Here is a 27,852-nt window from a genome sequence, read left to right on the forward strand (position 1 = left end):
GATTGCTCTCTTTCAGTGATCAATTAGAATGTAGCAAACTACTGCCCGACTCTGAACCAGTGGCCCAATTAAGTCTATATAACCTCCTCCAACGTACGAACCCTTAGTAGCCTAATTGAGAAGTTACGGGGAGTCCTACTAATCCTAAAGGGGTTAAGAATTTCGAGAGTTGTCGAGCAAAGTCTGTATATTGTGGCCGCGTGCACTGTTATTGCGCAAGCGATTGTAAATATAAGCCGAACAATCGAATCGAATAAAATGGAGCGTGTTCCGAGAGAAGGACCCGTCCAGTTATCCCCCGACCAGACGATGACGTGCGTGCCGTTGGCAATTTAAAGTACCATTTGCTTCCTGTGGAAGGGAACAACGGCCTCGTTTCTACGTTCAATGTGCCGCCGCTAAGTATTCGCGTGTGACCGTCCTAATTGCACGATATACGACACAAGCTAATCGTCCGTAACTACACTCGTTCGCGTTTCATACGCAGATACACGCGTCGTCGGTACACATCCATGACGCGATTATTAACGATACGTGGCCCGACTATCGTCAAACGAGACCGAGAGGAATACGAAACGAGCCTTTGATTCATTGTTGTCGTGTTACGCTCGTACGATGGGCTCTTACTTTCCGAGAGATACGGTAGCTATAGGGGAGCATCCACGCTCAAAGAGCATTGTATTTCGAATAAAGTTAAACGCCATCTGTCCGAGAGTTAATTGGTCCGCTGTCGTGGCTTAATTGTAACTTGAAAGACCACTGTCGCAAGGGTCGGTTCTTATTAACCTCGGTTGAACTTCCTTTGCGTTAAGTTTAGATCATTTTATCGAGTGTAAACTGGGTTCCTTTCACGAGTGATGCTTAATGTTTCGTCAGCGTTCAAGATTCTTAGACTAACAGCGAACAATCGTCAGATTTCTGATGAAGCAATCCGTCAGTACGGCGACACCATTACTGGTTATAATACGTTTATAGACTTCTGATGACGTTAGATAGCTAAGCAGTCGGATATCATTACGTATCGATCGCAGTAGTCGCGTGCCTTCAGATTTCATATAAAGACATCTGGTCGATGAATCAAAACACAGTGTGGCCGTTCACTTTCAACGAAAATACACAATGTTTTTTATCGCTATAGATAGTTTATATTAGTTGTAGGCGCACGGATCTCTAATGAAGGTAATTGATCCTTGTTAGACATTGTTCACAGTGTCACTACGTTCACAGATCCTTGACCAAGTTAGGTGGATGGTCAGTTAATCAAACAATATGTATATAATAACACTAGGTGACTAGATATCTGATTAAGATAGTTGGTCATCACCACACATTGATGTCAGTATCAGACATCAGACACCCCCATTTAACTGACTATAGTCAATAGTTCAACACACCTCCAATCATGAAATTGGCTAGTGTAAGACATATTACTCACAGATCCTTGACCAAGTTAGGTAGATGGTCAAGTTAATCAACACATCGCTAATCACGATATGCCCATACACTTCTGACGATGCTAGCTGATCGGTTAGTCACTACACGAGCCCTATAATAACACTAGGTGACTAGACATCTGATTGAGATAACTGGTCATCGCTACACATTGATCATAGTATCAGAGACAACACCCCCATTTAACTGCCTATAGTCAATAGTTCAACACACCTCCAATCATGAAATTGGCTAGTGGAAGACATATTGCTCACAGTACCAGTAAATCTTCATACCTCTGACGAGGGTAGTGATCATTACTAGGTACTTATCGCAGTACCAGTGTGTCCTTAAACTCTCGATCAAGTTGGCTGATCAGTAAATCAACACACTACACATTTCCGGAGGACACATTAACCATCAGATGTTGGTCATGATGTCGTTGCGTCTACAGACTTCTGATGAATTCGTCAGCAGTGCTGTCGAAATGTAATCATTTATCAGAAGGACACTTGCACCTGCAAAGCATTAAGCAATCCGTTTAAGCTAGCATAGCTTGGGAATGACGTCAGGAACCTTGGCCTCGTCGTAGACTCATCCACCCCGTCTCCACGATAACTGTCAACGACATTCCTGTAAAATTAAACAAGATTTGAATTATTTATAGTCGCGCGAACGCAAACGAGAGCAACAGCAATATTAATGAACGGATCGACGCGATGTTGGTGATCCTAATCGCGGGAATCGTTACGTTTAACGGATAAGGACGTTTGTCCCACGGCACAGATAACGCGGAAATTAAACTAGCTCGTTGTTCGAGCCATTTTCGCACCTCGTAAGGTAATTCGTATGCAAATTTATGTGTCATTATGCGTTACACCGCGAGTACAGTTACATCCGCGAAGTTCGTACGTGTGTATAAAGCTGTTCCGTGGCTCCGGGAAGCCTTTCGAGGAATCCGTCGAAGCAGATGCAGCTCCTATGCACATGTGTTCGTATCTCTGTGGGAACCTAGGGGCTAAGATTTATGGCGTTCGAGGGCCTCGTTAAGGGTTTAATGCGACCGAGTCGCTCGTTGTCGCGAAATCTTCGGTATCTACCGACCATTACACATGCATCTCTCGTACGAATATTAACTTTCTCAGCGAATGCTTATCCTCGTTCGTTCCTTATTGTTCGTAAATAAAATCTGATCTTCAATTTTCGTATCGTAATAAGTCTTTGTTGTGTCAAATACGCGATAAGCGACTAGATACAATAGCGGAGTAATTGGCGTTTAGTCGAGACAAGGTTCCATGTCGTTGCGACTTCATAGTGTCACCGTTCGACTCGAGTCAGTGACACAACGAAAGGGTTCTCTGTATCGATGCCAATAACTAGTTACGCCGCCGTGCTGGCGCTAATACTTTTCTATAAAATTGTAATCCAGCGGGCAGTCGAGTCGGTTCGACGACCGTCGTACGAAATCTTACAAAGTCCCCAGGCGCATCGGTCCGCGACCCGAAGACGTAACGCGCGAGAGACGCTATTAGCGAGCCTCGTTTGACATAACCGCCGTATGGCGTACACGTAATAGCGGTCTACAAGAGCACACGAAACACGGAACTTTCGGTGTTGAAAGGAGTCAGGCATGCGTGACACGTACGTGCGCGGCCCGTACACGATCGCAAACGATACATCGCAATGGTATCTCGCTCTCGAATCGCGAAGATCGACGAGAAGAATTCGTACCGAGTGAAATCGTCGGGACTGGCTCGTCTCCTCTCCTCTCCGTCTTCCGTCTTCTCTGGCTGCCGCTACAATTAGGGTTAATTAGCACGCGTAAGCGAGAAATCGCAATTGGAGCAGACATGTATAGCAACAGCATCAGTCGCTCTCTCCTCTCGACTTTCCATAGAGTCATCCTCTCGGGACATTGCGAGGCAAAACACTTTGTCTCTCGACGAACACCACGCTCAGACGCGCGAGAATGACGTTACGAAGCGTTACCAGACGTTTCGAAGGCTACCAAATTGATATTTCGGTCCGTATAGTTTTATTTCCATCCTCGTCCAAGATGGTATTATTTGCTCTCGGGTAACCAGTTCCGAATAAACAATGGATTATGCATGTATAATCGAACGTAGGCATCCAACGGTACGCGGGATTCCACGTCCGCTGCGCGGAAATTGAAATTGTTGGCGAACTAGCGCAACACAGCGTTCGCGATTCTTCGATTTGCATATTTCCTACGTCGGGGAATCAAGGTACACATTTTTTCCACCGCGCATCCGACGCATTCGCGTTTGCACGGAGGGTTCAGAAAATCGTTCGACGGAGAACAGCGAGGCTCGTGAATATTTATCGAGGGTTACAATGAAACGGGAATCGCGAAGAAGACCGTTCCATCGTCTTCGCGGTTTCGATATCGTATGCGCGCGTGGTTACGACGGACAAATTAATCGCGCCGCGAATCGACTAATTTATCGCCGGGCGTGGAAAAACAGTTAATAGCAGAAGCAACAGGTACCAGCGAAGGACGAGAGACCGAGACGAGGAGAAGGACGTTCTTTATCGAGATAAACGTTTTTCCACGGCGAACCGTGGAACGCAATTATGTTCGCGGGCCGTACAGCCTGCGTATTTCATTTCGATTCATGTCGTTTATTAACGAGTTTAGTATACGAGCACGGTTACTCTCGGCACACGGTGCTCGTTGTTTCGCATAAACGCGATCTACCTAATCGACGAACAAACATCGTTGCGATCGAGATAAGCCATTGCGTTGTACATTGACAAATGGTAACTCGAGACGTTGGCGGTTGGTGCACTTCGGTATTTTTTAGAAAAACACTGAAGTTTGCAACTCTAGCGTTACGGTGCACGATTAGAATACTGAAATTAACGCCCCGGCGTATCGGTCCGCGACTTCAAACACATGGCCCACGATTGATATAATTGGACAACCATTGTATCGAGGAAAATATACTTATTGCCCGTGTAATTTGTGAAAAGATTGAAGTTAATATACTAGTAACATTGGTTCGTAGCTCCAGAGACATAGTAGTCGATCAGAAAATCGAAAGTAACGCTTTGGTTTCGTTGATTTGCAATTTACCTCAGGGACACGGATCGCGGTAAAACGTTGGTGCACCAAATAAATTTGACATTAATACTCCAGCATTGGTTCGTAACTTCAAAGACATAATCCTCGACGGATAATAACAGGTTGATATTGTTAACAATAATATATTAATTGACCACGTAATTTGCGAGAAGATCGAAGTTAATTCTCCAGTCGTATCATGCCGTGACAGACGATAGAATGTCCCCCAGCGTCGGAAAATAATCTTTGCTCTCGCGATTTATGTGAAGATCCAACTTATTGCCCGAAACCGATCGGTCCGCGCGCCAATTACAATGGCGTTAATTTAGTACGGCTTCTCGGCGATCGTCCCTCGAATTTAACACGAACGCGTATTATATACGCCTCCGTTAATTGGTAGACTAATCGATCCCCCAGGGTCGCGGTTGGTGATTCAAGATTTACGCGTGAGCAATCGCATATATCAACGCGAAGCAACTGAGTTTAAGCCTTTTTCCTCGTGTCCCGTTGTAATTAGCGTTTTCAAGGATGAATTATTAACAGGCTGTTTGCGGAGCCGCTGCGAAATAGGATAAGGTGCAGCTATGGATAGCTGGGAAGGCGTGTTTGTCTCGAAGATTGTTAATTTTTTTGGTAAACGTCAGGTAGCTATCCCACGCATCGGAAGCTCTAACTGTAATCTCGGTGGATTACGTAAGTTCGATTTCGAACTCCTCGCTGTCCCCGCGATTTACTCACTTTCTGTCTGTTCTGCGACCGGCCGGAGTACATCGACCACCGCAAACACGACGGATCCTTATTTACTCGAGAAAACCAGTCATTGTTCGCACCTCTTCGAACCTAGGAAGCATTTGTTCTCCCGTTTAGGTGAAACTTGTAGCGTTCTTGCTTCGTTCCTCCGTCGAACAAATCGTCACGATGACGAACGATGCAACGATTCGAAGGATCTGGGCCTAGAAGCCTCGTCGGTAGGTGGTTGTATCGTTTCGAATCTGTTTCGCAGATAGCTTGAAACGCGGCGTAGGGTGAGGTATCTAGACACTAGACGAAAGAACATCGTCGGTAGTGAGCAGTCTTCAACGGAGGGGCGATGGCCAGGTAGAGGGAGGTGCAAAAGGTGAAAAACAGTTTGCCATCAGCATAACCGGTTTCACGTGTCCCGAGTCTGAGCGTCTCTGTTTCTCCAGGCCTGGCGTGGCTCGGTGCAGGCGATTCAGGCAACGGGGTTTCTTCGTCAGGGTCTCTCGCTCCTCGGATCATAATTGATCTCTGGCTGCTACCGGTGCTAGTATTCTTGTACAGTTAAGCATATTAACTGGTTTATCATCCAGAGCGCGAGGACCAATTTGATTTGCGCCGTATCTACGCTCCCAATCGCGTTTAGCTTTTAAATGGTTATCGATGGTATTGGATTAGTCGGTCGACAGATATAAATATATCATGGCAGATCGTACGCCGAGTCCTTAGAACTGAAAGTGCAATGTTTGTTTTACGATAATAATCCACGGTAATGACTTGGTCACACCGGTCTGGCAACACTGACCGGGTAGTTTTCTAAATCACTGGCTGTATCGACCATTCGAAGGCGTGACACGTGAACTGCGATCGGTATTATATTATATCCGAGCGAAAGTCGTTCTTGCCGAGCTGATATTTGACAAGAAAATCCGAATTTCCAGTCCACGTTTGCACGCTGTTAGAGATGCTGTATTTGTCGTGAAATGGACAATCGAACGTAGAAACGCACCGAAAGGGTAAATAGTTTCCACTCGGTCGAAAGTTGTGAGAGTTGCTCCGGGGTTTTCATTACCGTTCGAGCTCTAATCGTGCATTGGAATCCTTATTTTGTCGTTCGATACCTTTTGCAAGCTTTAACGAGTGCGTTATATCACGTACGGCTGGCGCGTTTCGTCCGTTCGCAAAATAAACGAATAAAAGCCGATCGACGTGAAAGCCGCGATGGTGTCTGGTATCGCTACCTTGACATGGTCGACTCGTTCCAAGCGAATTTCCAGTATCTATTCCGGGCCCGCTTATCGCGTGACTCGGGATTTTTCACTTTCCATACGGGTTTGCCCGCCGGTAAAACGAAAAGCCATTTGCATCGGCGAAGGGTCAAGGATAATCGCGTATCGCCGGGCTGAACGCGTAATTGCACAGACTCCAACGAAGACCTCCTCTGGCATTTAGTTCACGGTAATGCCGTTCTAGATGACTGATCGCCGTTAGGTTAGAAGTAATCGCACGCTCGTTAATGAGTGCTCTCGCGGGCAGGAAAAGCCTTCGAACGTCCTAGGATCGCCGTTAACCGAGGATCCTCGGCCGCGGTTAACCGACGAAAATAAGAAAAAAATACAGCCAATATTAAATCTCGATTGCGATGTTCGTCGAGGAGGAAGTCTTTGATTACGATCCTCGCGCGTTTCACCTGTTGCGTCAATGCTGTCGGGAAAACACTTCCGGTTATTATCGTCTTCCTCTCCCGGTGGCGGAGGATAGTACTTTCCATACTCTTAATCTCGACGACATCCTTCGGGGCGATATCCGGCGCGACGCATCACCAATCACGAGGCGTCGTTGGTGTGTTTCAGACGCAGCGCCTTGGCACGTCATCGCGAGCCGAACCGAGGAGAGGGACAGCGTCTTCGTCAGTCGGTGGCCGGACAATAGCCCGAGGATGTTGCAAAACTGCAGCGGCGGCGGCGGGCCCAGGTGCGTCAAACGCGCCCTTATCTTCGTCTTCGCTTGGGGACTGGTGATGATCGCGGCGGTACAGTTTCGCAACGCGGAGAGCAATTTTCGGGAGACGCCGACGGCCGACGAATCGACGGGCGACGCACTGGTGGACGACGTCTATCGGCGCCGGGAGGCCCTGACCCACGATCGCGGCTCCTCCAGCCTCGGCCTTTCCAGATACCTGCTACAAAGGTCCCCGGCGGACTCCAGTTTCTCGAATTCCGGCGGTTCCGGCCTCCTCACGACGCTCACCACCCTGGCCAACGGTCCAACGAAAAATCCCTTGGACTTGGAGCCGCTGCTGGACAAGAGGCCTGCGAAAACCGAGGAGGAGCTGATCCAAGAGATCGAGCAGAGGCTGCCCAGCCTGCCTCTCGCCTACTGGAACAAGAACAGCAAGTACTCCGGCGGGCAGGCCAAGTCCAAGGGCAACGACAGCTGCTCCAGCCTGAAGTACCCGTCGATCTACGACATCGAGTTCAATAACGTGTATTGGCAGACGATGAGGACCAGCAACGGGACGTTCCAGTTCTTCGGCGCGTTTTACGATCGACGGAAGCTGTCCAGGATCGGTCCAGCGATCAGGATCATCGGTATGATCGACAGAATCGAACCCACGGTGAAGACCCATTGCCAATTGTGGTACGACGGAGAAAGGGAACCGAAGGTGGTCGAGACCTTGGAGTACAAGTACATCTGGTACTCAAAGTGGGGCAACTACAAGCAGGGCATTTACCAGCCCTACGTGATAGCGTGCAAGGTGCCGCAGTCCCACTGGCTGAAAGGTGCCCCAGCCTCCGTGTCCATGGTCGAGAAGCCTTGCGACATCGCCAGCAACAATCTGAGGGTGATCTACAACAAACCGGAACGCAAGAAAGACTTCGCGGTTTGCGTGAAAGGCCTGGACTTTCTTCACGAGGACCTGTCCGTCAGGCTGGTCGAGTGGATCGAGCTGATCACTTTGCTGGGCGCGGACAAGATCTTCTTCTACCAGCTCCAGGTGCACCCGAACGTGACCAAGGTTCTCGATCACTATCAGAGGCTGGGCAAGGTGCACGTGACTCCGCTCACGTTGCCCGGCGGGCAACCGAACGTGCCCGCGTTCCAGCACATGTATCTGACCAAGAAGACCAACCACAAGAGGCAGAACGAGCTCATCCCCTACAACGACTGTCTCTACAAGCACATGTACGAGTACGAGTACATCGCGCTCCTGGACGTGGACGAGGTGATCATGCCGGTACAGGACGCCACCTGGCAGGACCTGATGAAGAGGGTCCTCGCGAAGGCGTTCAAGATTAGAAACGAGACGCGAGCCTCGTACAACGTTAGGAACGTTTACTTCCTCGACGACCTGCTGCACTCCCATGGCTACTTCAATGACATACCGAAGTGAGTAAGATCTCTCGACTTTCACGTCGACCGGAGTTTATCGGTCGACCGTCCGCGGAAGAAATAAATTCGTGGCCTCCGCGGTTCGCTCCTGCATCCTGCCGTCCTTTACCGAGTTACGCGACGCGTTAACGATCGCTTGGTCGAGTCACTATAGTTTCCTATGCTAAATGCTCATTGATTCGGGACAAAAAACTGCTTCGAAGGCGAGTCGTTAAAGTTCCAAGGATAGTTGCAGTTTGAAAAAATGGGGTCGCGGACCTTGATCTTTGCAATTCCTTTCGTTTAGTCAGAAATTAAATTAAAAATATATAGGGTGTCGGAGGAAGCCCTAATAAACGTATTCAAAAATCGTCCGTTGCGTAACTTAAGTTCGATGCAAGAGCAATAGCAGGTAAAAAGGTTAATAACCGTTTTGTTCTTCGCTTTGGCCAAACGAACCCCGTGTTTCGAAAGTGGGATAAGTTGCACCAGTTGCCAATTACAAGATATTCCTTCTTCGACGTTTCTGTATCATTAAATGTATTAGCAAACTTTGTAATTCCACCTTCGTTTAACGTAACCACACGGTGGAGGCCATCTCTAATAAAATAGCTGGTGAAAATTGCAATTTAATAAACTCCCGAACGCTGTAAGTGGCACTCTCGATTTTGCGAATACATCGCGGGATGAAATAATAAGACGGATTGAACATTGCCGAGAAGAAACTGTACGAAAACATTCGTGCCAGGGCGATAATTACACTAATTTGATAAAAGAAATGCAGTAACGGATTGTATAACGCCTAATAAGACAAAATTATGGAAGAATCTTGGAAAGGGTGTTCTGATATTGCAGAACACACGTTTTCATATGATTCGTGTTTGAAATACGCGCGTTCGATACTAGCGCCACGGTGGTGGTTCACCAGAACTACTCCCTTGGCAACAGCACATTCGGACAAATATGCTTCGCCTTCCTTTTGCTCGGTTCAAATGGGAACCGTGCAAAAGGAGGGTCAAGTGTAGTCACCCTGTCAATAAGTGCCCTCCCATAAATATTACGAATTGCTAATTAAGAAGGAAATTGGCAACCCTCCGTCCAAAATGCATCGTTTGTTCGCAGGTACATGCACATGTTGCAGCACGTGTATCGTTCTAAAAACTTCACGAAGCCAAATCAGTATATCAAGTGCTTCCACAATCCCGAGAGGGTGGTGACGTTGCACAACCATTTTCCGTTGGCCTGTTTGGGGGCTGGATGCACCAGCTACCCCATAGAGACGGAGGATGCTCAGCTGCAGCATTATCGCGCGGACTGCGTAAAATCGTTGAAGAAAACCTGTGTCGAGTACAGGGAGAACAGCCTGTTGGACACGAATATTTGGAAGTACAAGGACCAGCTGATCGAGAGGGTGACTAGGACCCTCGAAACCCTAGGCTTCTTCGGGCCGAGCTAGCGCGAGAAAAGACTTCGTCTAGAGTGTCTGTTGTGTGTTATCGACAAAGCCTTCGACTACTCTTTTCCTTGTTCGTATTTTCCACGGCTCGCTCGTTCTTCGAAACGGTTCAACGCGGAAAGTTTGCTCCCCGAGACGTCGTCGGGCATGCGTTTGCCCCGAGAGGGCGAACGCGAGACGCGGCGGTTCAGTTTCGTCGCTTTGATCGAAATTGGCTATATTTTTTGGCTTTTCTCCGGAGAGAAGCTCGAGAGGTTCTCGATCCTTTGATAGAAATGTACGAGGTGTCTAAAAATTTTTGGGGCACAAATAGTCAGCCCCTGAAAGCTACTTGCTCAACGGCGGGTGATGCCACTAAGTGCCTCCTCTTGGTTGTACCAGGGACTTTCCCTTTTTTAAGATACGTGGGTTAGCCGCGTTTCTAGTTTGCAATTTTGATGAGGCGAAAAATTTCGAATTACAGATTTTTGCACGCATCGTGATAGGTGGAATCTGATCGTATTATGATTCTAAAGATAATCTTTGTTGAAAATTCTTTTCTTTGTCTAATATTTTAATTTTATAAAAGGTGAGTTTGTGATCGTTAACGATGTTTTCGAATTATTTTTCTTTTATCGAACCAAACAAGCTGCGCGTTACTTTTTGACGCGTTCGAAGACGAAAAGGCTGTGCGATGATGATTGGATGGAATGTGTGTCAACGATTAGGATAATTCGTAGGATAGGATAGGATTACGATTTTTCAATTTGTGCCACTTGGAGAATGAAAACGATTGCGCGCAATTGGACTAGACCGGCGCCTTTCGAGAGAATAATGGTAAAAATTGCTCTCGAGTTGAATGCAATTTGCACATCGAATCGTGTCATAAGTCTTTGTACGTTTTATTCGATACGCGTGCAAATAACATTGTTGTTCGTCTAACTTCAAGATAAAGCGGATGTAAACAAGAAATGATCGTGTAATCGATATCTTATTGGCCCGTTCTGTTTTCACTAGGGGTGTGCATTATAGGTTAGGTGCAATATAAAATTCCACGGCAGAGTTTCCTCTAACAAATTATTATAAATATCAGGACTTTCGAAAGGAACTAAAATATTACTGTTTATACATAAATATACAAGACCGTATTTGTATCTATTGGGGGAAAAGCTGTCTGCCATTGTGGCCTTGTCAGAGTTATGTGACTTTATCTTTACGCGAACGAATAACGACTTTGATAACGATCAATAATTATTTTCCAATTGGACGTTCTTATACGATCGATTTAACTCGGAGAATTTATACTCTAATAACCTAGATTCGTTAAATCTGGCGTCTGCCATGACTACTTACGTCGGATCGAGAATTTCCACGGCGAAATCTGCAAAGACTTACGACTCGATACTTTCCATTGAATCAAACGTGTCCAAAAGACTGGCAATCCCGAGACGACGTCCAGAATGTTTTATACGTTGCTCGAGGAGGAATAGTGGCCGCTATTTACGCGAAAATCGAAAGCGACTAGAGTGTCGAATGTTCGCGACGATTCTTTGGATTCGTGCAACGCCACGCCGCGGTCGAAACGAGGTTCGATCTTTTAATCGATGGACGAAGATGCTCGCGAGGATCGCGCGCCATCGTCGTCGTTATCTTTTGCGAGCACTCGACGAACTAAGTGGCTCGTCGCTGACGCCTTAACCTTTTTAGGGACAAATTACTTTCTTTTCCAATAAATGACAATATGACGTCGAGACATCCCATACAGCACGAAATATTACACAAATATCGTAATACCACGGCAGTACGTCTGTGCAATATTGCGATGAGAATATTTGGTAAAACATTCTAGTGACACGAGGGTTGATCGTAAAGTTCCCTATTACGTTAAATTTTTTTTATCGCAATTTCTACAACTGTTAAAGCCCCTGTCTTGAACTCTAGATTAAATGTTTTCTTCACAGTCATCGAGAAGATTTATCTCATCGCGGTACAAGTTTATAAATTCACTCCTAGAGAAAATTAGGTTCTCACTAGGTGCATATGTTGCGTTATAAACAATACACGCAGGAAATTTAAATTTCTTCAAGCATACACAAAATTGTTACCAAGGTAACCTGATTTTTCGATCAATCCTCGTATTATAAAGCGACTAGCATATATTAATAATATATTTTATACAAATTATATATACACATTCTAATCAGTCTGTTTATATGTAAATTAAATACATATACTTCAAATATGAACAGACTGATAGGAAGCAATATAGATAATTTTGAGAAGGTATACTCGGTAGTCTATTAACGAAAAACATTACTGTGATATACATACATAAAATTTTATTCTATAAAAAATACATTGTTAGTTACGTTCGCTTATGCTCACTGCTTTTTATATATGCTACAATTTAAACAATGTCGTTGAAAGTGGCTAAGAATATAATCATTTATCTTCGAAAATTATAAATATGTGTACGTTTACGGAATATTTTGGTTCTTTGTAGGAAAATATTCTTGCAATACTCTGTGCTATATGGGTTGTTCAGATTTAATTGTATTTATTCAGAATTTTAGTGGTTATATCTATCCTGCTGCATTTAATATAAGTAAATTTATAAGGCGAGCGCCACTGTCCCTGAAAAGGTTAGGTCTAACCATTCTTTCGTCCTGGAACAATCGAAAAGCGCCGTATATCGATCGATCGACGACTTCGAATCGATTTATTGAAGGAAAGTTGATACACGACGCTGTCACGACGTTCTCGCGTTACTTTATCGACTACGAGTATGCATTTATCGACGAACGTTGGCACTGTTCAATCGAGCTGCACGACTACATTAGTATTAGTTAGATTTATTTCTTTCTGAAGACTAGAACTCGCGGTATACATAGCGTTTCGGTTTTTACTCTTTCCTCGTAGCGAGCGGAAGAACTCTAAATGGGTTCCTTGTATGTTATCGGGAGATAACGGAAGGGGAAAGCTGATTGTGGGGTTAGGATAAAGAGCGAAGAGGGATGCCGCGTGAAATATGCTGCTGGTCAAAAGTTTGAGATCGTCTTATTCATCCTCGTATTTCTGCTCCCATAACTTAAATTACTATTTATTATCTATAAAAGTATTTAATTTCAAACAGTTTTGAAATTTCCAAAATGTAGTAGGTATAATAAGACGCTATCAGAATTATGTTTGTAGATGTTGAAGACAAGTTTGCTGTGTGGTAATATTTAACACAAACAGGAGGCGTGAAATGACTCTAGATCTATTTGAACAGGAAAAAGTTACTATGGCGTCAGTAAACATTGACATTTCGTCCAATTATATGGTGGACGACTCGTGCGATGTGATAACTTTTTAGAATCTTTTTTATGACCTTGGTTTATTGAAAATATGAAAGAACTAAATCTTTAAAATAAAAAAAGAACCGAGGGAATTCCCGTTGCGTTCCGATCGAACATCTCGCGGTTTATTTTCGACAACTGTTTTGCAGGGCTGTTGAATTGTTCATAACACGATCTGTTTTCGGCGCACCCGTCTGGCGGTCTCGAGTTTATGACAGTAGCGTAATTCGAGTTTACCAAGAACTAGCGACTGCGTTTGTTTCCAAGATCCGAGAGTCTCGCCGGTTTCAGTCACGCATGACGAAAGTTCCTTGTTCCAGGGATGTACCGGTCAGTCGGATCGGAAAGATGCGCAGCGGTCGTGAGCCGAGCCGATTAAGTTCGGTCACGCGCAGCCAGGATGACACGAAATAAATCGCGTCGATGCGGACGGGCTTTGAAATGGTGTGCGTTACGGTCATCCGTCAATTTTTACGTCACAGTTACGCGACTCGCGACGCCAAGCATTAACTTCTGCCGGTCTTCGAGGAAACTTTCGACCATTAACCTCACTTACGTGCTTCGAAATATCTTCATGATAATATTACCACCGGATCGGCGAAGTCCTCCCGGCGAAAACGAGTACAAACACGACCACATTTGGACAACATTTTATTTTACAAATTTGGTTATTTTTTCAACATCAAGATAATCCAAATATGGTCGTGTTTGTACTCATTTTCATCGGGAGGGCCTCGCCAATTCATCGATGAAACTCTCGCAAAGTTATTATGAAAAATATAACAAGGTTTTGTTTCTTCAGTTTTCGTGGGGCACACAATTCGAGACTCGCTCACCGTTGCCCCATCTCGTTCGCCCTCGGTGTTTGCATTCACTTTTCCCGTCTATCCCCGCTTTTAAGCGAACCGGTGTCTTCGATGTTGTCGCTCGAAAGGGAGGATCAACCTCGCGAAACGATGAAAGTACATCCGCGGAATGACCCAAGCTTTCTTCCGTGTCGCACCTTTTCCTTCGTAACTCGAGCGAGCTCTCGCAGTCTCGCTCTGTTCTCTTTAACATGGTGAACCTCGATCGCTTTCTACGCGATACGATCGATCCCGCTCGGCATCGTAGGAAATCATCGACGGACCGTTTTATCCGAAGGCGAGAGCGCGATTGACGTTGCACCATGAATTGAACTTGCATTAACGCGGACAGATCTGTTCTTCGAACGGTATCGTTATATGTAATGTTAGGAGGAATATTTATGCTCACAGTGGGTTTATGCGTTAATCGACCGTTTAGGTTTTATTATACTCTAACGCGCGTATCATTGTCCACGAGGAGCGATTGCAATGATCAGACTGACGACGATATTCCTGTCTAAAACGAACATTTACGCTCGGTTTTGCTATCTACATTTTAATATTTGCACGCTCGTGCGGTGACAATTAGCGATTTACTCGTTGATCTACCGATCACGGGACTCACGTTCATCGAATCGACGCGATATTTGCTTTATTGGGCGACACCGAGCGTTTACGAAGTGCCTAAAATCGTTGGGCGCGAGAAGCGTCTCAGCTCAGTCGACGATCGACCTTTCGTTTTAAATGTACATACACTGAAGAGTCGGTTGGGATAATAATAAAACTATTACAAGAAACACGCACCTCTTCTCCCGTATATCTGCTTTAAGTAGTATGTAACAACCGCCCACCGTCCACCATCCAATAAAAAACAATTAAAAATTCGTAAAATTGCATATTTAGTGCAATACTTCTTAATAACTAAACTATATTCAAACCATCCCGTAGATATATTTGATATACCATCTGAAATATGTCCACAATTAATTTAGATATTTAACAACGTTGTATACAAAAGTTGTAAGTAATGATAGAGATCCATTAGGGCAGTGATAGTACAGACGAGGTATGCGAGTAGACTTTACAATTTACGGACTTTCGTGGCTCAATCTGACTGTCATACCGACCTGAAAATCGGAGGTGATTTTAGCTGTAGTGTTTGCGTAAATGCATGTGAGTTGACTATGGGGAAGAGATTGAAATTCATTTCTGAATCTGTTGGTAATGTTGCGAGTGACACGAAAATGGTAACGGGGCTCTAGAGCCCCATAAAAATGGGCCAAAAAAATACATTGGGTGAAAAGTCTACTCGTATACCCCGTCTGTGCTGATACAAGATACCTTCACTATGGATAGACGATAACTTTTGTGGCATGAGATTATACACGGTCTATAGGATCAAAAATAAGGTCTAGGATAGACAAAGTATTCAACAAAAACGAATTTTTAAGAAAAATTGACGGGCGGTAGGTGCTAAAATTTTTCAACAAAATAAAAAAATATAAAATCGTATTGGAAAAAGTATTTTTGGTTGCGGTTGTCAATTACAATCATTTTTGGTGATCACACATACCCCTGAAATCCCACTCATTTTTGAGAAAAAAATTCATAAATCATATATATGAAAAGTCTTAACACTTTACCGACCGATAGCCTATTAATCGACTGTTTTATCGGTCGACGTTTACCGACCGATAGCCGATTAATCAACCGCTACCGGTCGGTAAAGTGTTAACTCTTGAACGGATTGGATAAATATGCCTTTTTCCTTTTTCTCTCTAATTTGACTTAGAAACTAGCTGCGTGGAACAGTGCTACCACGTTGGTAAGTAAGAGAATGATGATACCACCACATGGCAGAGAGTCATGGCGTCATCTAACGGTAGGTAAAGCGAACTATCTCTTCTACTTTGGGCATATTTTTACAAATCGGGCGATGATGCCTTTCTCTTAGCAATTTCTTCTTTTTTAATACGCTTTGAAATGATATTAGTGCACAATTAACAAAATTACAAGCATAAATGAACACACCAAAAATATTTTGTACTTTGTTTGTATATGCAGTGTTGTTAGAAAATTTAAACATTAAATTATTGTTTATTGATTATGCAAATCCCCGAGACATTTACAGTTCAGAATACCACGAAACCGTAAAACTCGGAGGCCAAAATAATGAATCGTCGGCTCCCAATGGCAAGTAGCTCCTCGTAGAAAATACTTGTAAAATAAAAACGTTTACAAGTGTTAACCACTACGAAACTTATGTCCAGTTTCGCCTCTCCGACGATCCGCGGTTTCCTCCGCAAGAAGATGGCTCGACCGTGAATGCGAAAACAAACGATCCGACGCCTTAGTAAACAACGAACCGGCCGTATAGTCCAGAATAGTAATCGAAGACCAGGAAATCGTGCTCGTCTGTCTGGACGACGTAGGTGGACGCCTCGAAATGAAATTTCGTCGGCGGCAGAGGTAGGATAAATTTGGAACAGCCATCTCGAACGAAACACGCCTTGTATTTTACGTTTCCGCGGCAGTTTCGCGTCGAGGATCGTTTCTCGAGCGTCGCGACGTAAAACCGGACGAACGACGGTGCACGTTTTCATCGAGTAAATAGTCTACGAACGATCGATGAAAAAATCGTAAATTCCCGCGGGATAATATGAAATTATCTTCCTTTTTCGTCGCCATTACGCCTCTCTATCGCGAACTATATATAATATCACGGGAATTAAAATACTGAAACACGTAACGGGCAAAGTATCATCGAAAATGTTGTTATCGAAACCTAACGCGTATTACAAGGCTGCAAAATGTCAGGGTGAACGAGATACCGCGAGTCGTCACGCGTCGAAATCAATTTTCGATTCGGATTGAAAATTCGGATCGCGTGCACGTGTCCATTTTCTCGCGGCAAGAAGCATCGACGGGTTCGAGGTTTAGTGCCGGACGGCGGAAACTAGGATGCCACGCTCGCGACAGGAAACGTTGGACGCGATGATCGAGATCGAGGAACCCTCCAAGTGCATCAAGTTTCTTCGTTTCTTCTGGAAATTCTTCAGATGCGTTTTCTCCCACGTGTTCCTCATCTCGCTGGTCGTGTTATACTGTTTGATCGGTGCGTACGCCTTCGAGGCGCTCGAGGCTGGCCACGAGAAGGAGGTTCGAGCATTAAACATTTATGCACCTGTTGTTGTTCGTACTCGAACGTAAAACGATCGTGAGAGACGAATACCAACGACGCCATTTGCAGAACAATTAAGATAGCTGAGCGTCGAACGGGACTGGACAGACGCGATCGCACACAGTGATCTTAAGATCGATACTTTATTTTTAATTTTGATTGAAAATTTTTTGTCCTGTTCAGATTTATTTTCTTCAACATCTCATAGCAAGAATTAATTATTTTATACAATATTTACAGTATGTACGAACGCAATATTTATGAAAATGATCGTTTGTTCCCCAATGTGCAGATAAAGAAAAGTATCAAGGACATCAGGGGAAACGTGGCGGAGCAACTATGGAAGATCACCAAGGAAGTCGAAGTATTGATTCGCGAAAATTGGACAGACAAGGCACTGCGCGAATTGAAGGTACGTTTGAACACGTGGAAACCAAAAATAGCAATTTGAATTTCTTTGTTCGATCAGAGTTATCGATTCGTGTTTCTTCCAGAACTTCGAGAGCAAGCTTGTGTGGACGATGGAGAAGGAGGGGTGGGACGGCAGGGAGGGTGAAGATGAAATTCAATGGACGTTCGCTGGTGCTCTGTTTTACTCCATCGTGGTCATCACAACAATTGGTAAATTCTGTTTTTACCAACGCTATCAATGGAAACAAGAGAAACGTGGCTCGTGTACAAGTATCGAGGTTCCACTGTATACGATCTTCATCAATGTAATTAATTTTATTTATTTGATTTTTCATACCCAGGGCTCATTAGTTGATTCGTCGAAGACATTTGGAAGGTGTAGTGTCTTTTTATTTATTCATTAACAGAGCAATGGTCTCTGATATTTGTACAGTTCTCTCGTAGTGAAAATACTTGGGTCGTCTTTGGTATTTTCTTTGCAAAACTTAGGGTTTCTTCGATTAAACTAAACTTAGCCCTCACGTAAGATCAGAAGTTGTCATAATTTCTTGGAAACTACTGAAATGACCAGATAAATAAAAATTAACGTAACTATGCTCGAACTAAGACGAGCTCGACTCGGTTTCCGTTTGGTTCTTCTTCGAAGATCGACCGTAGACATCGTCGAAGTCGTCGTAGTCGTAATTCTGGTCGTAATCGTAACTCTGGTCGTAAGGTTTGCTCTGAGGTCTCCGATAAGGGTTGCCGTTGGGTCTTTGATAGGGGTTGCTGTTGGGTTTTGGATAGAAGTTCACGTTCTCCCCTAGGAAATAGTAATTCCCAGCGTTGAAGCTTACTTGGGGCCTTCGATTACCGTTATAATTTGGCGGCTGCGTCAAAGTCACCGGTCCATACTTATTGGGTGGACTCTGGAGCACAATAACAACAAAAATATATATTTTTTAACGCGTCAGTTAATTTTGTTTAAAAACTGAAACCAACCTGGTACGATGGGAGCCGCTCTACTCCAGGTGGCCTAAGAACCAACGCTGGGTACTTTTTGCTGCTGAAGCAGCAATAATTCTTGTCCTTCGAGCAAGATCCCTATGAAAACAAAATCGTTGAAACGATCAGAAATAAAAAAGATTTAATTGTAAATTTATTTCTGCCCCTGTATAATGTTGATACTCACAAACTGTAGTCCGAAGGATGGACAATCGAAGCTGTATCTGCATCTACAGCTGTCATATTCTTGATATCGAGGGTCGTTTTTGATCCATGGGGGTACATAACCAACATTCAAAGCGCCATCGTCGATAACTCCATTATAGGGTGGCCTGATAGATTAAAAATACATTTGAAATCCTTCATCTCAATTAATTCCATCGTCATATCGTATTTCTCTCGTAACGAAAACATCAATTCTATTCCAATCAAAAGAAAATTTCCGTAACTAATTAATTTTGTATAATTTCGACGTTTCACGTTTAATAACCAGCATTCTTCAGATTTCTGCGCTACGTTAGCAATGCTTAGGATATAATAGCGGAGAAATTATCGTAGAAATTTAGCAAAAAATTTGAAAGAAAGAAGGCTAATTAAATGGTACCGAAGTATCAAATGATTTATTGAAAATTTAGATACAATGAACTGTAATAGAGCCATCGAAAGAATCGTCTTGGGTGACCCCCTTTATTGAAGACCCCTTCCTCTCTTTGGCTGATGCCTTGGGCGCTCAGAGTTAGCGTTCAATGAAAGTAGTGACGGGTTTGAGTATTTCGCGTGAATTTTTGTTTGCACGACTACTATTTAGATTCAATGAATCTTAGCTCTCAAATTTATAATGTTGTTCATATCGGTAGCAATCTCTGAAACGTTCGTCCATTGTTTTGAATAAAAATAGCATAACCTGCGGTGTTGTACGACAACCAAGAGACCCTAAAATGCTTCGAATACTTCGCTACGAGCGTCCTGTATAGCAAAAGCAAGGCAGGAAGTGGAAGTTCTCGTTTCAGGAATTTTTTCCCACCTGTCGTAGTCGGTTCCCTCGTCGACGGCGACGTTCGAAGAAAAGTCCGATATTTAAAATGATTTAACAGGAATATTTCGGTAATAAGAGTTTTATAAGGTCGGTGAACACGGAACGCGAAACGTCGAAACAAAATTATTGGGTCGGAATAGAATGAGAAGATACGAATACCTTTTTACAATGGCCGTTGGTCCACCAGGACCGACAAGAACCTCTTTGTTGCCAGGATACGTTGCTGGCACAATGGGTCTACTGTGAGGACCGTAAGGTCCAGGATTTTGTGGTCTAAATCCTGTAAAAGGCCGGCCGTTGTCCAAATCTTCCAGGTTCTCGTTTACCTGGTACCTATAACTTGACCACACAAACAATCCACCTTTTGTCATACAAAACATACAGCACCAAACTTCAGTAATACTCGACGATATTTTCATTTACACTTGGCTTGTTAATTACTTGAGAATTTTTCATCTCGAATAGAAATTGAACATTGTTAATTTTTATAAGTACACCATATGGAAATTGTAAATAAATCAATGACCATGCTAAGTCAGGAATGCAATACCCCCGCTTGTATCAGGATTAGACCCTCTAGCGTGTAACCTACTCTATCAGCTTTAACTATGATACAAGATCAACTTGCTTGAGGTTACTGTTCGTGGACCTCCTGCTGGCCATGATTCACCGAAGCATTAGACTGATATCTGTCCTAGTATGCCGGGTTTCTGTTAATTGGGATATATCAGGACCAAGATATTTTGGCCTAATTGAGACCAGTTGCTCGTAGACGATCAGCTTAACAAATTTGCGCATTATAATCGTAAGGATTCAGGTTATAATTAATATCTAGTGATTAGTCGTTCTTGTTAACTACTAAAGATGGCCCAAAATATATGCTACACCTGGTAGAAATAAATTACAGAGTAAATTGTAATCTTCGTGTAAAAATGAATGAAAAATGTGTGCTGCAATTTTTTCATTCGAGGCTTTGCTTTCGAGAAAATCGATTTTTAATGTTTTTGGGGCACGTGCACGTTCGAGTGTCTGACCATTCCTCGATACCTCTACTTAAAGTCGATCTTCGTGTGCATCGATGAAGCAGAAACAGAGTAATTTAAGTAGAATCAGAGGATAATGGTCCGACGCGTCAACCATACCATATAGATACTTACGAGCGCGCCAAACATTTTCAAACTCAATTTTCTCCAGAACGAAGCCTCGTATGAAAAAGTTTCATCCCACATTTTCCATTTACTTTTAAACGAAGATTCGAATTCACGCTTCGGATTATGTCTACCGGGTGAAAATTTGAAACAGTGCGTACCTTCCTATACCGAGTCTGCTGTTCTGTGTGTTGTCCTTCCAAACCCATTCGTCGCTTTCGGAGCCCACCGTGACAACGGTGATGCAACAGGCGAGGATCAAGGACCTCATGCTGGACAAAATTCGGATCGAACGATAACCGATAAAATCAACGCGCAGCAATTTATTCGAATAATTAAATTTCCATCTAAAATTGAAAATCAGTTTTATTTTGTTAAAATTGGTGCCCGTCCGTCGTGAGTTTTAATTTAATTTTTACTCGACGAGTGACTGGAACTCGATGTTTATTTTTCGTTTCGTTTCTATTCAAACGGGACTTTTGCCCACGTTTGGGCGCCGATCGTGAACGTTCGCGAGGGTGGCTGAGATTCCGCGATAGTGGCCGAGATTCCGTGGTAGCCTGTCGGTCAGCAGGCGCCGAATATCACCGGCGCACGACTAAACGCGAGGGAAAGTGAATCGCGTCTTTATATATGCACCGTTGGAAGGTGAACGCACCGCCGGGCGAGGCTCGAGGTCCCTTCGATAGCGATCTCGGATCAACAGTTTTCGTCAGGGGTGATTCACCCTTGAAACGGCTCGCTCTGAGGCCAGTTTCGGTCACTGGAGTAGAGAAAGTCGGAGGAACACTTGCCAATACTGCAGAATACTTGCCAAAACCGTAATAACCTAATAGCGTAGCAGCAACGGATTTAATCTCCCTTTTCAAGATCATGGACCCTTGGCACCAGGAGCCATTTTAACACCCCAGATTCATTCTATTTATCATTCGTATTGCCCTCTATTATTCCGTGCAAACGGCAGCATAAATCGTAGACACTTATACGAGGAAGTCAACATTCTATTTGATCAATAGTATATTTTGGGGTATATTTAGTATTTTATTTTTTAGTCTACAATTTAACAGACTTTAAAATGTGTAAACCACTGTCTCAGGACAACAGAAGACACAGGCATTCGTAGTGATACGTGGGTGGCGATTATACGAGAAACAGCTCTTTCTCGGACTTGTCCTTCGGTCTGGGAAAATCCGTAGTTCGGAGAAGGGGAGATCAACCTATCGCAGGTGATTCTTTGGCCTCTTTCTTTGTATAAAATCAAGCGAAATGCCGTCACACGAAGGACGCCCAGATCAGGACTCAACAATGACAATTTCTTTCGTTGTATCTGTGATTTCTTGTAGCACAAGAAACATAAACATAGACTTTATTTACGTACATGTCGGATGATAGTGTAGAAAACAATTCGCCATATTTTTACAATATTCAATTTTGAGAAAAAGTTTGTCCACCCAATAGTTCGGATGATAAACGAGTTTCTATGCAACACGATTGTGGAAAAGTTAATCGAGAGAACCAGCTAGCAACACGACGAACGTTAAAATCGAGGAAACCGAATTACTATGGGGTTGGAGGGGTGGGGGGGGCTCGTGACATCCTCTCTCGCGGAAGAAAAGTGAATTTCCACGATGGCCAGAGTAGCAGCGCCAGTGAGAATGACCTTGATCATTGAATTTTCTTTCAAAGGGAACGTTTGATCGTGCCTTCTTCCCCGAAATAAAATTATACGAGGACGATCCAAGTGGCCATTTCCTTCGCTCAAAGATTTCGTCTCGAAACCGACCCCTGATACGATTTCCTTTGTCTTTCGCGATAGCACACGATACAAGGGAACAGTGTTGCCATCTATAATCGATTTATCGAACGGATAGGAACCCACCGTCGTACACAGAATTCTTTCTCAATTCTGCGTTCTCGATTCATACATAATAAATATAGATATAGTAAATCTTCAATATAAACTGAACTTATATTTTTCATTATACGTTCATAATAATATTACTAACACATTGGTGAGGTTCTCCCAATGAGAATGAGTACAAACACGACTATATTTGGACAGAATTTAATTTTTCAAATTTGGAAAATTTTTACAACGATTCGAGTAACATAGAATCAAAAATCATCCGAATAGGGTCGTGTTTGTACTCATTTTTATCGGGAAAACCTTCCGAATCCATCGATGAAACTCTCACAAGGTTTTATTTCTTCAGTTTTCGTGGGACACGTAACTCGAAGACTCGTTCCCTTTCTGCTCGCAACAATGCAATTAAAAAATGTAAGGGGCAAAAAGGTAGCGTCTATTGTCGATTTCGATGAAATGCAACCCGGTTTGCTTGACTCCGTCGTACCAGAGTACGCTGAAAAAGGGGTTCAAATTGTATAGCCTTTCAAGAAACTCTTTGAACCAAATACGCGCCCGGCGAAATCGAAGAGTTGCAGATTCTATCGTCGCGGATACGTATCGCGAGCTGGTTTGAAATTTGCTCGAGCAGCCTTATCGCGGACACAAGGAGAATCGTTGAAACGGAGATCCCCGACGCGTGACCGAGTTGCGTTCCGAAATCAAGCTGCCCGCTCGGACATCCGCTCCCCTTTTGTGTTCGATCGATCCTTCTCCTCGTCCGCCGGATGCAGTTCGTCTCGTCCCTTTTTCAGCGATCCCTTTTTCGAATCGTTAAGGAGCCTGTTCGCAAAGCAACACTGGTGTACTCCCTTCCTTTCACGCGTGAACAATATCACACCGGAAGGAGCGTGGGGATGCTCGAAAAATTGGCATTGTCACACAATATTGAACTCGATTCTCTATAGAGGGTGGCTCGAATATACACGATCGTATTTCAGGGGGGTGTGAATCGAAACTCGAGTTTGAACTGTCGAGAAAACGACGACTTTGGACGGTCCCAAAGCTGCGTGTCACGCAACTAGGAATCGAGGGTCGAAACGTAGGAGTATGCTAATCGCAAGAGAACTGTTCGAAGGTGGAATCTCGACGACCTTGACCCACACTCGAGGATGAATCTTCGAGATGGCGGATGTTGATTCAAGGTCGTTGCGAAATCGCTGCAATTTGAACCGATCTCCCGAATGTTAACCTTCGAGTTTGTTCGCATAATGATTTGGACGCTAACCTTGGTCTTCATACATTTATCTTACATTAGTATGACTTGCTCGTAAAAGATACTTAAGAAATATACAGAAAGGGGAATTAATTTAGTAAACACAGAGCGATTGATTATCGGTTTTTAAACAAGCTATTTTAATTTTTCGCTATATAAATCGATTCAGATTTTTTGTTATTAAAAGAGTCCGAGTAAAATTTGAGTCCCAGACCCGAAACTCGAGTCTCCGCGGGAAATTAATTGCTCGTTACGCAAGCGGTAAATTAGGTAAAGGCTAATCGAGCGTTTCGCGCCGCCAGGTTACGGTCACATCGCTCCGAAGACCAAGAACGGGAAAGTTGTGACCATATTCTACGCCATCCTGGGGATTCCCCTGATGTTGCTCTGCCTCTCTAACATCGGCGACATCATGGCGTCGAGTTTCAGGTAATTGATCCTCCGGGATGCGACTCCAAAATGTTAAATTTTTTATTTCAAACGCATCACTTTGCTTCTGCCAAGTATCTCCAACGCTGTGCACCGTGTTTCTAGATTTTTGTACTGGAGAGTCTGCTGCTACGTGTGCACGAAACCACCCAAGAGGAGGCGACCGAGGCACAGTATGGGCAGATCGTATTCCGTGCGACAATCGGGGTAATTGTTTCGTAATTAAAGTAAACTGAAATTCAGCTATGCATAATAAAAGTGAAACTTTTGGAAGACGGTACGGTACGAATAGAGGAGCTTTTCGTCGGTCCATAAGGATGAGCCAGAGGTCCGCAGACTCAGCCCTGGGCCTATCGGAATGTATGACGAGGTCCTCGTACTCCGACACCGATTGCAAGTACGCCATCTTAATTTTGCTTTTTATTCGATATTCTCCTGTTTCATTTTGTAGTAACAAAAGAATTCCCCTCCCCCCTCCTGAATAACGTGTCTTGTTTTGTTTTAAATGGAGGTACAATGCTCGACGGTTCGAGGACATGGAGCAGAGAAGGCCGAGTATCTACCAGCCGCCAGGGAATCAGAATTTGGGATTCAAGTCCGCGACGGTTTATCGATACTCGGATTTACCAGTGGAGGCTTCGAGGACTAGAGGTATCTGAACCTTTGAACTAACTCGTTTGAAAAGGAAACCGCTGATTCTAAGTGACGGTACATTCAGCTAGTCCCAAGATGACGACGCAATCGTTGGACAGAAGGCTGATAATGAATCGTTCCCCCAACGATACGGATCGTTCCGCGGTTTTGTGCAACAGATACGCCTTGGACGAGCTGCAAGACGAGTTAAAACGGTGGCAGGCTACCGCTGGAGACAGATGTAAATTACTTTAAACCGACTATTCTCTCAAAATTCGCCACTCGATCAGCGATAGCTGTATCTTTACTGTCGTTTGCCCGTTAGCGGTAGCCGATACGAGCAAATCGCATGACAAAGACACGGAACCAATCGCAGAGAGTACCAACAAAGCCGAGAAACAACCTTCATTCACCACGAGGCCCTTGCCCAGGAGGTGTTTGTCGGTCGAGGGGGCCACCACGAATTACAAAGCGACGCCAGGCCCGCCATTGCGACTGCCCTCGGCGTATCTGGAAATGGAAAACCTGAGGAGATCTCAATCCAACAGGACCAGACGTTACAGGAGCAATTATCCTGTTGGTAAGCATGTTCTTTCGTCTCGTTTGGGCCTGTTAGTTCATCTAACCACCTTTTCAGCGCGATCTTACAGACGGGATCAGTTGCCAGCGGACATGATGCCCCCGCCGGGATTCCCCGTTCACAGGCAAGTTTATGTCGATGACTTCGATTCCGATTACGAGTATTATACCACGGACGATCAAGACAGACAGCCGATAAAGCCCGTACCAATTTGGCTGTGCGTGTTCCTGGTGGTCAGCTACATATTCGGGGGTGCGTTTCTCTTCAGCGCCTGGGAACAATGGCCGTTCCTCGATTCAGCATACTTTTGCTTCATCACCCTAACCACCATCGGTGAGTCGTACACTTTGATAACTTTGTTGGGTAGTGTAAAATCGTGATAAATGAGGGATATTCCGGTACGCAATGATAGGCTAGTGTGTTTACCTGTTTGACCAACCTCTTCAAACATTAGGAAGACACCTCAAACTGTTAGGTTATGTCGAAGAATTTAATGGGGCTGCAAACCTCGAACGTCTGACAGCAAATACAGTCACCTCAAATAACTCGCAATAGTATGCTAGAGTGTATATCTGTTAACCAACCACTTCAAAGTTTTAGTAGGTCTAGATTGCACATCTTTATTCCTGTTTCGAACGTTTATACTGCTCAGATATTTAAAGAAGCGTATACCACCGAGGTCGTAGAATATTTCTACGTTCGAAACGTTTGATCCGTGGGACACGAATGGCTGCAACTGTTTGTTTTATGAATTTTCTGGTGGTCTTGCAACGAGCACAGGGGGATTAGAGTCGTATGCCGTCGTTGGAGACGGTCAATGACGGTCGAGGGCCGTAAGAAAGTCGAGGATTTACGGTGTTTCAGGATTCGGGGATTTCGTGCCGGCGTACAAGCTCGACGCGCACAGAGGGATCGCGGTTTGCTCGTTGTACTTGTTATTTGGAATTGCTTTGCTGGCGATGAGCTTCAATCTGGTGCAAGAGGAGGTCATCAACAATGTGAAGAACGTCGCCAAGAGGCTCGGGATCATCAAAGAGAGTGACGACGAGGAAGATGCCGACGACTACGACGCGTACGACGCTGAATACAACGACGAGGTCGACAACGAGCTCGAGGGCTACGCCCTCGATGCTCCTCGATGTCACTCGATGGCGAGAAACGTTCGCGGAATGTCCATCGCGTAGCTCACCGTGTTCAAAATACCTCTGTTTTTTACCAACAATTCACAGTCAACGTTCTACGTTTCGTCGACCCGCGAATGCGTCGCTGTATTTACATTAAACATAGCGATGTACTCGTTTAATTGGGTTTAACTGCATCGAAGTCAACGGAAGAGTTCGACTCCTCTTTGACTTGAGCCGCTCTTCCACGTAGATGGCGCGGCGGTCGTGTAACCGACGTCAGCCGCCTGGAGAGCGCGCTGCGATCGCGCTTAAGGTTAGACAAACAGGCGACAGTTAAGCGGGTCAGGTGTACCGTACTTCAAACGATGTGGTTATTAAACAATGTTAGTTTTATTCGATTTTTTATCAATACTATTACCAATTACTCGTCGATAGGGTCCGCGCGATATGCTCAATCCCATCGCTACTTCCATTATAAGAGAGAGGGGAGGGTTCCCCTCAACAGTGCAACTGACGGTGGGTCTCCCAACTCAATTATTTCGTTGACTCCGCTGTAAACGGGTAGAAGCTAGTTGTGGAAATTGTATATTGAAATAAAAAGATTAGCTCGAAAGTTTCGTAAAAAGATTTAGGAACTTCTGGATGAACTTTGATCCGGGGTAGATCTCGAGAGCTGAATATCTCGTTACGATTCAACGTTAATTCAGTTAATTCTTTACCCCGGGGAATCGATCTCTCAAACATTTTATATTATCTTACTTTCATTATCAAGTTTGAATCCCCATCTAAATTTCTCGAAAATTTACCATCAAAACTCCAAGGAACCCCATGACGTCTGCTATCGAGGCGGGTCAAAAACACCTAAGGACGACCAAGGGGTGTCTCGTTCGACGCGTGATCGATTTCCAAGGCGCGTAGCCCTCTTCTTGGACGGTTCCCGCGTCTAACGGGTGTCCAGGAAGT

General features: G+C 44.3%; 2 protein-coding genes across 4 annotated transcripts in view; both read left to right on the forward strand.

The window, feature by feature from the left end:
- LOC122396497 overlaps nucleotides 1–14,323 on the forward strand; it is a 48,842-nt gene extending 34,519 nt beyond the window's left edge. For all 3 annotated transcript variants that reach the window (XM_043394980.1, XM_043394981.1, XM_043394979.1), the window contains 2 exons: nucleotides 7,108–8,644; nucleotides 9,749–14,323. In XM_043394980.1, coding sequence (XP_043250915.1) covers nucleotides 7,194–8,644; nucleotides 9,749–10,082 — 1,785 coding nt within the window. In that variant the 5' untranslated portion in view covers nucleotides 7,108–7,193 and the 3' untranslated portion in view covers nucleotides 10,083–14,323. The remainder of the gene's footprint in view (nucleotides 1–7,107; nucleotides 8,645–9,748) is intronic.
- Nucleotides 14,324–17,205: 2,882 nt separating this feature from the next.
- Nucleotides 17,206–26,949, forward strand: LOC122396337. The gene is made up of 11 exons (XM_043394638.1): nucleotides 17,206–17,403; nucleotides 17,718–17,837; nucleotides 17,920–18,046; nucleotides 24,426–24,552; nucleotides 24,658–24,759; nucleotides 24,827–24,949; nucleotides 25,064–25,203; nucleotides 25,271–25,426; nucleotides 25,517–25,765; nucleotides 25,823–26,098; nucleotides 26,630–26,949. The coding sequence occupies exons 1-11, from the start codon at nucleotides 17,206–17,208 to the stop codon at nucleotides 26,947–26,949; spliced, it is 1,938 nt and encodes a 645-aa protein (XP_043250573.1).
- The last annotated feature ends 903 nt before the right edge of the window (nucleotides 26,950–27,852 follow it).

This window comes from Colletes gigas, unplaced genomic scaffold (assembly GCF_013123115.1).
Source record: "Colletes gigas isolate AHSC1104 unplaced genomic scaffold, ASM1312311v1 Colletes_gigas_Sc00007, whole genome shotgun sequence".
Taxonomy (NCBI): Eukaryota; Metazoa; Arthropoda; class Insecta; order Hymenoptera; family Colletidae; genus Colletes; species Colletes gigas.

What these genes read in the sequence shown, in the direction of transcription:
- LOC122396337 (XM_043394638.1), top strand. Translation starts at nt 17,206, where the DNA reads ATGCCACGCTCGCGACAGGAAACGTTGGACGCGATGATCGAGATCGAG. An exon ending in AGGCTGGCCACGAGAAGGAG is followed by an intron (nt 17,404 to 17,717) that starts GTTCGAGCATTA and finishes CCCAATGTGCAG; the next exon opens with ATAAAGAAAAGTATCAAGGA. An exon ending in CGTGGTCATCACAACAATTG is followed by an intron (nt 18,047 to 24,425) that starts GTAAATTCTGTT and finishes TCGCGCCGCCAG; the next exon opens with GTTACGGTCACATCGCTCCG.